Here is a 13,675-nt window from a genome sequence, read left to right as displayed (position 1 = left end):
GTAGAGAGATCTGGGAGGAACAGATGAGGACCTGCTGGACATCTTATAGCTCTAGTGTGCCCAGGTAAGCCTTTTTTTTGGTTCACCAAATCTGCACAGAACATTCACTGGGGTTGGGCACTGTTCTGGGCAAATAGGAGCCATGTAGATATGTGCAGTCCAGATAGCTGGTGAACCCTCAGCCTTAGAGAATCCTAGAGTCCACAGGAGGAAAATAGACAAGTGTGAACTGAGGAGCTACAGGCACTTGAAGGAAGTATCAAAGGGAGCAGTTGTGTGTGGAGAGCAGTGCTGGATGGAGAGTGGTCAGATGCTCTTAGGCAGTCAGGAGAGCCTTTACACAGAAAGTGTTGATTTGAGTCTTGTGGCTGTAGCATTTAACTGATAATGGCTATATTAAATCAAGCCCAGGACAAGGACATACAGAACCATTTTTATGGTACAATTTATGGATGCTGTATTTCTGCACTGCGTGTCATTGTGAAATAGTACACAGAGTATGGTGCTTAAATTGCTCAAAGTTGCTATATAGCCTTACATTGAGAAGGCTCAAATCTTGGTTCAGGTAACACCTGAGTTTCCTTTTTGTACCTAGACTACTTTGATTTTTTGTTTTGCTTTGTTTTTTACCATTACAGTGCTTTAACTCAGCATTCACCAAGCACCTTCCATTAGGCAGGTACAGGGAGAGGTGCTAGGGGTACAATTTTTAAAAAGAAAGCCTTTATTATAATTAATGTATTGTTATAGTAACAGCTAACTCTGTTGATGGCCACATTTCATGTATTCCTTATGTCCACCCTGTGAAGTTGGCAGTTATCAACTCCCCTTTAAGGATAAAGCAAGTAAGGTTAAGTAATTTACTTAAGGTCAGCACATAGCAGAGGGTGAGTTCTTAAAGATTGCCATGTTTTTAATAGGTACATTTTCTTTTTTTTAATCTTTATCCAGACCTTTATTGATGAATATTTTGACTTGTGGAATTTTTGTTGTTGGTTTAAGTAGCACTACAAAGAATATATGTGGATACTGCTCATAAGCCTTTGCTTATTTATTTATTTCCGGTACCATGGCTCAAACTCAGGACCTTGTGCTTGCCAGGCAGGCGTGGCGCCATTGAGCTACGTCCCTGGCCCTACCTGAACTGTTTCTTACACCTGGTGGTAGACCTGAGAGAACATGAATTTCCCAGTGCTACTTTTGACTCCCTGTCTAGAAAGAATCCTGGGTCTTTTCAGGAGATTCTTTGGAGCCTACTTGTATCTAAGAAATAATCTGTGTGAAAGTTACAGCTTTTTGCCTCATGACCCCAGAGCTATCCAAGTCTGATCAAGGCCAAAGATGCTGATCAGCCATCAGTTTCTTTTCTCTCTACTTTCCCTAGAAGATACTGAGAGAACATCTCCTTTTCCTCTTCATTTGGTGGTTAGCAGCATTTGAGAATAATAGGTAACATCTAAATTCCTGGAAATTAGCTGATCTATTTAACAGGGGGCTATAAAGTAAAAATTAGGTTGAAATGAGATACCAAATACAAATATACTTTGAAGAGTCCAAACCATGAATATTGCTGCTGTGGCTGTGTTTTGGTGGTTAATAATAAAACAACCCCTTCTGCCATGAAAGCGATAAAGATGCTTCACAAACCACTAACTGGTGCGTTTCTGATACTGCTGGGGCACTGTAGTCATTCTGTGAGGACTGTGATACTTAAAATAGAATTGCTGACAGCTGTGGTGGGTCTGAGTTCATTATCACTACAACTGAACGGTTGCAGCTGCATGTCAGAGGACCTGGGTTTAGCTGACTCATCCTGGCTTTTGTGATGAACTACTGGGATGTGCTGCTTGTTGGAGCAGTCCTGATGGTTCTGCAGTATTGTTTTTCTGATTCATGTAGGATGAGTGATTGTAGGACATGAGAGAGAAAGATGGAGATATTTTTCCTGAAGAGCTTGTGTAGGAGTGTTAGGGGTACTGAGGAAAAAGGAAAGCAGAGAGAGGAGGAGAAGGGGGTAGGAGAGAAAACACAAGCTTGAGCCAGAGAGGTGGAAAGGGAGCAATATTTGAGCTCTGAGCCATGTGCTTTATGGGAAAGAGAATAAATGGCTAATGGATAGGGCTGGAGACTTGGCTCATGTAGATCCCTGAGCTGATCATGGGATTGCACTGTTGACTTTGATCAGTCTGGTTATTTTTTAGAACTACCTTGAGATGAATAGATGAAAGTGAAGGCACTATGCACTCAGACTGTCATGTGATAGGTGTTTGTAAGCTAAGGAGGTGATCAGAAGGGATGAAATATACAGTGAGATGTTTAAAATTAGCTCAAGGCAACATTATTTATTGGTAGATAGATATCTAAATGCTAAAGCATGGTCTAAACAAAATTCAAGAGCTTTAGGAAGGTTAGATGATGTTTAGAAATTTGAAGTCCTGCTTTGGTTAAAAACTTTTTATTTCACCTGTGTTTTACCCTGTAATCAAAGATACAGTAGAAGTATATTTTGATATTTTAACTTGGAGGCTTTAAATTTGCTTTGAAATTTTCTTTTTAGCAAATGATGTCATCATATTCCTCTGTGTTGAAAGAAGTGACCCACATTGCATTTCTTCGTATTTTTTCCTAGCACTTGGCCTGATCTTTACTATTAAATGACCTTCAGTTTCATGTGGGATGAAACTTTAGTTTTTATATAGGTCTACAATTAGATATTTCATTCTTTATTGATTGTAAAGTAGTCAAACTGGTTTGGTAATATTTTTTATTCAGTTTAGTTGAGAAACTTTCAGTAAATTTAAATATTGGCTGCTCAAGAACTGAAATTTCTTTCAAACCAAAGATCATAGTCTGGGGCCCATGGGATAGATCTGGTGCTTGTTTACTCTATACAGTGATTTTAATCTTTGAATTAGTTCCCAACATTTTAGAATCTTGAAGTTTCACATAAAAATCTGAATTTCTAGTCATTCTTCAAAAAGGAAGTCTGACAACATATTCACATATAGTAACTTCTTGCTAAAGCTGAGAAGAGCCTGCTTCCTTTAGAATAAATGGCTTGCTCCATTGTGTTACTTCTGCCTGTTTACAATTGTCCTTGCTGACTTGACCCATTTATGCTGCCTGTTCAGCCCTATAGGGATTTGAGTTTGTGTGACCCCTGCTGTAAGGAGGTGGCATGGCCAGAGAGCTGGTGCCTCCCAAATGATACTGCAGTGCCTCTTTCCAGAGTCACTTCTAAGCAAATATGGTGTGGTTGCTCCAAGAAGGAGTGGTGGAATCTTCTCGTGCTCATTTAAAGGACTCCTCACTGGTTTTCCATGTTATCGTTATACTACTTTTTTTTTTGGTACCAGGGATCGAACTCCGGTCCTTGCGCTTGCGAGGCAGGCGCTGGAACCACTGAGCGTCCCCAGCCCTCCTTATACTACTTATCCTAAAGATGCTGAGGCTTTTACTGTCTAAAGCATAACCTCTTTGACCACATGCTGGAAGAGTTGTTTCACACTCATATACATAATTACCCACAACGGAGGTTGTGTTGCTAGGAGAAATTTATATTGAATTAGGACAGAGTTCTAATTTTATCCATTTAAAAAAATAATTATAAAGGCAACAAAGATGATTAAAAACCAGTTATTTTATTGTTCTTTACCTTTTTCACAAATATTTGAGTCAGGTTATAAAATATAATATTATAATAAAACAGAGATAGGTATATATAAAAGTCAGAAGAAAATCAGGATGTGAAAATATATCCAGAGAGTAAGTCCAGAAGGAGAACATGTATATCAGGCCCTGAGGTCTGAGAATAAACCTAAAATGGAGAAATACACCTTATGTGAGAGTGAGCTTGTATTTCACAGAGAAACCAGAGTGTGAACAGTACCATAGCGTTACTTCTCTAATCCTGCAGGGGTGCCAGCTCTGAGCAGCTGTTTTCTGATACCACCAGGGAATCAGGTTTTGTGAATAGGGTTAATGAGCACTGTGTCCTGAGCCCTCTTCCTGTGTTTACCTAGTCTGTAGTGCCAAGAATAGGGGGAAGGAATGTGTTGTGCCATGAAGTGAGAGTGAAGGAAGAGGTGATGGGGACAAAAGGGATAGATGAAAGCTCTAGCTGGTTTGAGATATTCTGTGGAGAGCAGCAGTAAACTACAGCTATTATACTTGGCAATCCTCCTGCCTCAGCTTTCCAAGTGGTGGGATTACAGAGGTGTGCCACCACATTCAGCTACATCCTTTTTCTTAAACTTGTGAAAGTAGTACCTTTATTCTTATAGTATGAGGAAATTATCATGATTGCAATTACAAAAAATAGTGATTAAGTTATTTTAGTGAATTTGCCTTAGTGATAAATGTCCAGGAAATAATATTTGGCAAAACAGACCAAATTTTATAAGGAAAGAATTGCATTTTTTAAAATGCAGTACAAGTGGAACACTTGAATATTAACAGAATTGCAAACAAGTCCAAGTTTTCAGAGTCTAAGGAAAAAAGAAAGATTTTGTTACTTCTGGCTGAGAGTAACAGTGTCATAAAAGGTGAAAAATTAGGTGGGGTGAATTTAATGGCAATCTTAAGGAGTGTGTAGACTGCTTCTGATGAATAAGGCCAGTTTTAGAGTCAGTCCAAGGTGTCCTGAGAGTGTAATTGGCAGTGGTGCTACCTTTCCAGTACGAGTGATAAGCTAGTCCACATAAGAAAATATTTCATGTGTTTCTGTGCATTAAGTGTTGATGCTTGAGCAATGGGAAAAATGAATTCTGTTGATACTAAGGAAATTAAAACTCAGCTGTTTTGTTTTGTTTCCTACTTTCACTTGGGAGGTTGGGGGAGAGACATGTGGCTTAAGGACAGAACCAGGTCCCACTGTGCACTCCACTGGCTTCCCAGGGCCCGCAGCTGCTCACATGCCTGGCTGCTTAGTTTTCAGGCAGTGCCAAATTCACCTTTGGGGATGGGAGGGTTTTTTTTTAAGAGATCTTCTGATGGTTGAGTTATGATTAAAAGGAATATGTTTTAAGATTAAGCTGATGACCTTATTTTTTTACTCTCTGCTAAAATAGAGCCAAGTATGGGCAGGAAATCAGAGACATAGTTACGAGAATTACTAAGTAGAAATATGGCATAAAGGTTTCTTTTTCTAATTTTTAAAACATTTACTTCATTTCTAGGCTTGCCTTTATTTAACCAACCTCATTTAGAAAAATCAGATGAATCAAAATTACGTGCATCAGCATTTGATGTCTTTGATAATTCCTTGGTAACTTAATGATTGTTAATCTGTGTTAAATCATGTTACTGAAAGATAAATATTTTAATTTGGGGGATGATGAGAATTTAAAACCAGGGATTTAGATGATTCTTGGGGAATATTCCTAATGTTCCTGTTCCCTTCCTTTAGGTGGGCTCTTAAAAGTTAAATGATATACTTCGACAGGTTGTAAACAATTTATTATGTGTTAAAACAAATCTGATCCAAAATTCAGAATGTGTTTCTTTTTTTTTTTTTTTTTGGTACCGGGGATTGACAGAATGTATTTCTAAAAGATTGATTACCTTTTAAAAAAACCCAAAAACACAGGTGGTTTATGAAGATTTCATGGTACATGTCTAGAGTGTTGAGTACTGAGAACTGTAGCTTCCCAGAAAGTTTTACTGAAAGGCATTTAATGTAGATTACATTAACTAATTAATTGGATTTTGTTGGGTTATGTATGTTTTAAGATGCTCAAATCAGTGGGTTTATCTTTAGTCATCTTATTCTCATTTGGGGTTGATGGAAATGAAGTAAGGACCAAGTAAACACCTTTTTTTCAGGTGCAAATTCGACCATGGAACCTAAGTGACAGTGACTTTGTAATGGATGGTTCTCAGCCTTTGGACCCCAGAAAAACTATCTTTGTTGGGGGAGTTCCACGACCCCTCCGAGCTGGTGAGTGGAAATAGTAACACCACAACAACAAAAACAGCAACAAAAATCCCCAATGCATTTAGTCTTAAGTAATGTTCTAGTTCCCAGTCAGCTATACACCATCTCCAAAGAAAAGGCTGTTGTGTCATTTTCACTGAGCTGACTTTTTCGTGATTAAACATTTTCTTCCAAAATGCTGTATCTTCTTATGGTGCAAGAGTGAATTTTATTAAATCATTATGTTGAAAGGATGAACTCTATTTAGTGCTTTCCTATTTAACCACATATTTTAAAAATAATATATTTGGCAACATGCATTCAGATGCTAGTTAGCATTGTTTATGGATGACAGAAAAAGAAGTCACCTCATCAGAAATCTGGCAGGTGCAGCTGTGTGTCCACTCAGTGGTGAGCCAAACCATTGGTGGAAATTGTACCCCTGGGAATCAAACTGAACTCATCTCAGGTGAGATGAATTCTTCTTTTTTCTCATGAAGTTTGATAAATGAATCATATATCTGGGCATTTTATTATGAATATAAAAGCTTCCCTGTTTTCCAATGGTGATGTAATTGTACTGTTGAGATTGAGCAGAATTATGACTGACTAGAGAGTTTGGAGCAATGCTGCACTGATGACTTCAATATTTAAATCCAATGACAGATCTAAGCAGCTGTCCATCAGTCTCCTAATGATCAGTGTTACTGCCAGTAGAATAAAATTACTTGTAAAAGTGGAGATTTTAAAGCTCTTAGAATATATTCATTTTTTAAAAATTAAAACAAAAAATAAGGTTGCCATTGCCAGTGTAGTTGCAAAAGTATATTGCTTGTGTCATTTGTGAGCAAGTAGACTTAGTACTACCCCACAAATGAAAAAACCAGAGATCATCAAAATCATCTCGTGAAAACAGAACTGTAAAAGGTAACCTATAGCTATTTGGCTCTGTGACTTTAATGACTTCCTAGTTCTGAAAGTTTTGCAACATTTTGAACATATTTATTCAATTCCTACTCTATAACTAAAAGTTAATCTTAGACTTATGTAAAAATATATTCTCATTTCATTTTGAAGGACTTTAAAAATATTAATTATGACCATGGAGTCTATATTTTTATACTATTCAAGAAAGCCAAATATTGTTGGATTTTATTTTCATCCAAATGGAAAACTGTGCCAAAGAGGGCCAGCAAAGCAGCAGAAATGCCTCGTCTTTATCTGCTGTCTAGAATAAAGTCCAGGAGGTTCCAACTCAAGTAGAAACAGCATTATGAGATGAGAGCAAATGCAGCCCTCTGTTTCTAACTTAAGCTTGTGCTCTAAAAAATGTGAATGGGGATGTTGTAGAATATTCCTAACTTTTTCTAACTGTTCTTATGATCAGGAGTTGGGGGAAGAAAAATTCTCTTAGGTATTCTTTTAACTGCATGTGTATTCTACAAATGGACATTCATTGCCGGTATTCTTACTGTTCTTTTTTGCAACTAATTTACAAGCACAAATTTATTTTTAGTACTGTACCCCAACTCTCTTTTTAATATGTGGGAATTGGAAAAATATTCTGAAACAAAGGTCTCCCACCATTATAAAATATCAGAACTGGATTTAACTTCTTTTGTCTCTTTTTAAGTCATAGAAACTCCAGTTTATAAGCTAAATTACCTCTTGTATTATTCATCTTTTATTTTTGCTGTTTTTAATGATTTAGAAGGGTAGGTAGGACCTGTATATCATTTTTTTTCTACAGGTCCTATGAAGATCCATTTTTCACATTTGGTCAGTGATCACACTGATACTCCATAAGAAGGGAACCCTAAGACACAAAATTGTATTCCTCAACATTCTGTACCTGCAAAATGCTTCAAGTACTAGTATTAGACAAAACTTACATATAGTTAGTTATCTAGTCAGAAATGGGATTTTGCATTCTTTGCCTAGATTGTATACCTTATACATCTTGAAGATTTTTGCTTTTGTAAAAACTAACCTAAGATATTTTTTTCTTAAAATTGTTTTTGTAGTTGTGTGAGTAGTAATCTAAAGTCATTTAGTCTAATGAAAATGTTCTTCCCTTGCCAACACTTCCCATAAGTTTAACTTGTTTCTAGGTAGCTAAGTAATCTACATTGATGTTTTAGATCTTCACTATCTATCCCAAAACTTCTAGATTAGAAGCTATGTAACCTAGACAAAAAAAAGCTAACATCTGCAACATTTATCTATGTATAGAATTGGGTTTCTCTGACATACACTGAGCTTTTTGGACCATGTGTCTTGGAATAGAAGACTTTTTAAAGGAATTCATTTTGACTTTGCTAGACAATCATAAATGGGTTCATACAGTTCATTTGAACAATAACGTTATTGAATATCACTGTGTTACTGACATTGAGTGAGTACATGTTGCACCAAACTGAATGAACATTTTACTGTCATGTTAAGTCATCATATGCATTAGGTCAAAAATTTTAGAACATAAGGAATGGCATGATAAAATGCTAACTTAGAATTAATTAGATGCTAACATATTCTTTTTAATAGAGTGATTCTCAAATTTGGTTTTTAAATACTTTTTTACATTTTTTATTATTTCCAATGGAATTCTGAAAAGTCTTAAAACTGTTTCAGGCTCTAACTAGAGAGTGATCCTGAACTAGATAGAAATGACCCAACTGAACAGTTGAGATGTTAAGTGTCTAGGTGGATTTTCAGCTTAGCCTGACCCAAAAATTGTTCTTTAACATGATAGAGTAACTAAAATGTTATCACTCAAAAGAGTTATTTCTATGGATATTGTGAGGGTTGTTTGTTTGTTTTTGTTTTTTAATGTTTGAAGTTGTCCATTCTAAGACAGGTATCATTATTACTACCAGTTATTCTAAATACAGTCCTTATCCTTCCAAATGGAAATATACAAACATCTCCGAAGAAATAAGGCAACCTGTTTTAGGCAGTATTGTCCTAAATTCAGGTTGTCTTTTCTGGTCCTTAGATAAACCAGCTTCTTCCTTCTTCCTACCATTTTCTTATTCTTTCTTCCTCCCTCCTCCTCTTCTTCCTCCTCCTTCTCCTCTTTCTCCTTCGTCCATTCATATTGAGGGGAAAAAATCATAGGTTTGGAAAAACTAACTTGAAAATGGAAAAATATCAATGGAAAACCCAGATCTAGATGAGTTTTCTCATCACCTGATTGTGGGTTTCTCTAGGTCAGATAACATACTTTCCCATTGTCTCTTATCCCTTCTCTCACTTGCATCAATGACAGTAGCAAGCTAAGGATGATTTGCCTCAAGTCTGGTTATTTCTTAGGTCTTGATTTCTTTCTATATATTCCCCAATTCCCCCCATCCCCCTGCTAGAAGAGGCTGTTGGTAGACTCACCATGCCACCACGTGGCTAACATTTGCACACTCTTCTGAGAGTCAATATAAGGAAATGGTCAGTTGGTCTGGTTCTCTAGTTTCTGCCACCTAGAAGTACAGCAGCATGTTTCCACACTTCATTCAAGAATATAAGCAAAATGTCTTCCTGAATATCCACACAGAAATAACCCTCTTGGATATCCCTATGGCATTAAGTCCTTTCCAAAATGCATACTGCATCACTCTAACAGGAAATATGAGTCAGAGTTGGGGGTTATGAGGAGATCACCAGGAAAAAGTGGAGAATGAAATATCTGGTCTCCAAATACTCCCCCAACTTATTAACATGAGTATTTAACATGAGTATTTCTCTCCAGCTTCTTGGCTGCAGCTCTGATTTGAGGACTGTCTGTCTCAGTGACCAATCTATGGGAACTATCCATTCCCAACCTTGATCAGACTTGAAAAACCCTCAGTTAGAGGCATGTAAGCTTTTCTTCTACTTCACAACTTCTTCCAATAGTTTATCAAACTGGGCCCTGCAGAATAAATCAATCTTGAAAGATTGTTCATCTGAACCCCTGGGTTCTACCATTTTATTTTTCATCTTTGGGTTTTCTATCTTTCTTAACTAATTGCTTTGATAATTCTTTTCTTTCTATTTTGTTCCCTATTGATAATTCTATGATGGACCCTGAAATTTCCTTCTCTAATTTCCCTTCCCTTGCTCTGTCATGAAGATGGCTTTTATGTAGAAGGTAAAAACTTTGTGTGTGTGTGTGTGTGTGTGTGTGTGTGTGTGAAGCTGGGGATTGAATTCATGGCCTCATGCAAGCCGGGCAAGCACTCTATCACCGAGCTACATCCCTAGGCCTGGAAAACAAACACTTCTCAGGTAGTCAGTGATATGTGTCATATATAGAGAGGCATATATTCTGAGTTTTACTAACATCGTTTATTTCAGACATTCTGTAAAAGCATTGTGATAGTTCTTGTGAACTGGAAATCACACTCTTGTGATTTATGAAATGGGAGTATTATAACAATATTCGTTTTTGTTCTGTAAAGTGAGAAGCACTCTGAAACCATCCTATACTGTATCAAGTTTCTCAGCAGTAAGAGGTTTTTTTTTTAATCCAGCCCCATGTTCAGTATGAAATGTCCCAAATAAACTTCAGATTTGACATATCTGACTTGCTGACTTGCTTTGAGATATTTGACTGGCTTGATTAACTGCATTGCCATTAGGGCTAAGAACTTTCTAATGTTAGTATGAGTTTTTGGTCTCCATCCCCCCAAAAAGCAAACACTTACCCACAACTGCTGTCAAATTTTGCCATATAAATGAAATGGAAGATTGAGAAATATTAGCATAAAGTCAAAGATAACTTGGATGGATTGGAGCTTATAGAGCAGAAGCAAGGCCAACTTTATGTTAAGCAAAGATTTATGAGTAGGAGCAAAACATTCCCTGGACAAAACTAAACATTTGATTGCCACTTAGTACTCAGCAGTGTGCTTAGAGCACTTGTTTATGTTTAATCTTCATTATAACTCTCTTAAGATTGTAAATGGTCAACTTTGCATTTTAGAGAAGAGGGAATAGAGTTCAGAAGGAGTAATTGGTCTAAGGACACAACAAGTGAATCATTTTTAGATTTTACACTTCAAATTTGTCTCTCTTTGCACAGAAGGAAGCTGTTTCAGCTGAGATATGGGACGTTGTCTCAGTAACAGAGTAATAGTCAACTTGATACCAGTTCAGTTTAATCAAGTTAAACACTTTGATTTGGTTCTTCATGCCATCTATTTTAAAATATTCTTAACTTTTCAACATCTGATATAGAATTATGAGCACTTTTCCTCCTCTTGAGGTATGTGAACTGCTCTCACAAATTGGGTCTGTTAGTCTTTAATGTCAACTTGACTGGATTGGATCATGAGGGTGATACTTATTATCAGATTAATCTAGTGGTTTTCAGAGCTGAATGTGGTCTTAGAAGGTCCGGCCCAGTTGAAGGTCGGGGGTGGGGGCATGTACCTTTGGAGGATGTATCTCTTGTTGGCACTCTTTCCCTGTGCTCTGCTTCCTGGCCACTCTGAAGTGAGCAGCTTTGCTCTGCCACACCCTGCTGCCTTCTTCCATGATGTCCCTGCTGTGGAGCATGGTAATCATGGACTGAAACCTCTAAAACCATGAGCAAAAAATAAACTCTTCCTCCTTTTGTATGTTGAGTATTTGGTCTCAGCTATGAAAAGCTGAGTTTTAAAAAATGGTAGCAGAGAAGTGGAGTTGTTGCTGTGACTCTACCTGACCACGTGGTTCAGAGCCTTCAGAACTGGTTTGCAGAAAGAGTTTGGAAAGGTTTGGAGAGGCAAGCTAGAGAAGCCTGAAATGTTGTAAGAAGAGGCTGATGGATGGTTCTGGGTAGAGCTCAGAAGATCAGAACACTCATAGAAATGAGCAACAAATGGACAACAAAGACCAGGCTTGGAAGGTTTCAATTGGGAATAAGAACTGTGTTGCAAATTGGACTAGAGACCACTTGTGTTACACTCTGGAAAAAAAAAAAAGACTGTCTACATTTTTTCCATCTCCTAAGACTTTGTGTGTGGCTGAATTTAAAGGTGATGTGCTAATTGATCTGACAGAGGAAATTTGAAGGCAGCCCAGTGTTCAGGCTGTGCCATTGGTACTGATGGCTGCTTTTAGCCAGATTTACATTGAGAAATGGGAGCAGAAAGATTTGAAAAACTTAAATTTTAGCTAGAAAGCAAGCATGTATAATGTTGGGGCCAAAGGGTGTGGTTGCTGAAAAGATTCATACCACTAAAAAGAAACCAAGTACTTTGAACTGGGACAAGAAGAAAAAGGACAGAATCTCAGAATCAGGTAAGACCTCACTCATCATAGACTCAAAGATGCAAAAGAATAAACCTTTCATTTGAGAAAAGAGCCTCTGGGCCTCCTGCCTGAGAAGGGGCACCACTATAGGGAATTGATTCCCCATGATTCTTTTCACTATGCGCAGTCATTCCAGCAGTCAGAGGCTGCCACAGCCATGGTTGTACTAGTGTCAAACACTGCTTGTACTAGTGTCAGTCCTTAGTGGCATCCATGTGATGTTGGTTTTATAGGCACGCCAGAGTTGTGGGGCTATAGAGGAATTCAGAGGAAAGTCTGGGAGGCTAGACAGTGTGTCCTTAGAAGTAAATGTGTGACACTGTGGAAACAAAAGCCAAAGGTGCAACAGAGATCTCAAGAAGTTAGAGATTGCAAAATTTTGGAATATCTGCCAAGGAAATCCACAAGCAGTGAGCTAACCTAGCCCAAGAGACAGGCCATGTGGGATGCAACAGCAAGGCCATAGGATTGGGGCTGTCCAACTCATCTAAACCTCACATCTTACCACCATGTGCCCTGGATGTCGCCATGGAGCTAGAGAACTTAATGTTTGCCCTCCTAGATTTTGGTCTTGCTTTGGTCTGATTCTTTTCTAACAGCTATTCCTCCCTTTTTGAATAGGAATGACTACACTGTGCCATTATATCTTGGGAATATGTAACTTGTTTTTTTAATTTTAGAGGGGTTTCCAAGCTAAGTTTGCTTTGAGTCTGATTCAGAGTAGGCCTTGGACATGGATGTTTTTGACTGATGCTAGAATTGTTGAGACTTTGCAAAGGGATTATGGTATTTTTGGCTGTACCCAGAATAGTTATATCATAGTAGGGGGAATTATTATTTGTTATTGTGTTTATTTGGAGATTAAGTATGATTTAAGGAGATATGATTAAGTGTCAAGTTGACAGGAGTAGAATGGTGCCAATTAACCTTAATTATCAACTTGACTGAGTTAAGAGATTCCTAGAGAAGTTATTGAATCATGGAGGTGCTATACTTTAGCGGTATTGTTACCACAATGCAGAAGGATTTATGAGATTGCTGTATACTCCACACAGCTGTATTATTTCTGTTTCCCTTTCCAGTTAATGTCATAGTGAAGCTCATCTGCAGTTCATGGCATAGTGGTTATACTCATACTAGTGTTGTTGCTACTGTGGAAGTTGTTCATGTGATAGTGTGAGTTGACTTTGGAGGACAGAGCATCTTATCCAAAGTACAGTATGCCCTTGGATGTGGCTGCCAGACCCATTAATTATCCACCCTTGTGACCAGACAGACCCTGAGAACACTGTCTTGTTAAGAGAAAAAAAAAATGGTTAGGAGAGTCCTGACTTCCGCATGGACGCTATGCTTGCTGTCACGTCTGTGTGAACTCCAGACTCCTTCACCTCTATGCCCTGTTGTGGTACCCTCATCTTCCTTGGGCTAAATATTAGGTACATGCTCCCAGGAGAAATTCTGTCCCTTCCCTTCCTTCAACACAGGGTGGTT

The 13,675-nt window shown here is 37.9% G+C and overlaps 1 protein-coding gene across 9 annotated transcripts in view; it reads left to right on the top strand.

The window, feature by feature from the left end:
• Cpeb3 (cytoplasmic polyadenylation element binding protein 3) overlaps positions 1-13,675 on the top strand; it is a 212,148-nt gene that overhangs the window by 154,273 nt on the left and 44,200 nt on the right. For all 9 annotated transcript variants that reach the window (XM_021253046.2, XM_087185572.1, XM_013069855.3 and 6 more), the window contains one exon: positions 5,824-5,938. In XM_021253046.2, the coding sequence (XP_021108705.2) occupies positions 5,824-5,938 (115 nt within the window). The remainder of the gene's footprint in view (positions 1-5,823; positions 5,939-13,675) is intronic.

The sequence above is a fragment of the Heterocephalus glaber genome, unplaced genomic scaffold (assembly GCF_053883595.1).
Source record: "Heterocephalus glaber isolate CG9 unplaced genomic scaffold, H.glaber_assembly_v1.0 deba00001497, whole genome shotgun sequence".
NCBI classification, from domain to species: domain Eukaryota; kingdom Metazoa; phylum Chordata; class Mammalia; order Rodentia; family Bathyergidae; genus Heterocephalus; species Heterocephalus glaber.
The sequence above is the reverse complement of the archived record's forward strand: the minus strand, read 5'-3'. Positions and strand labels throughout refer to the sequence as shown.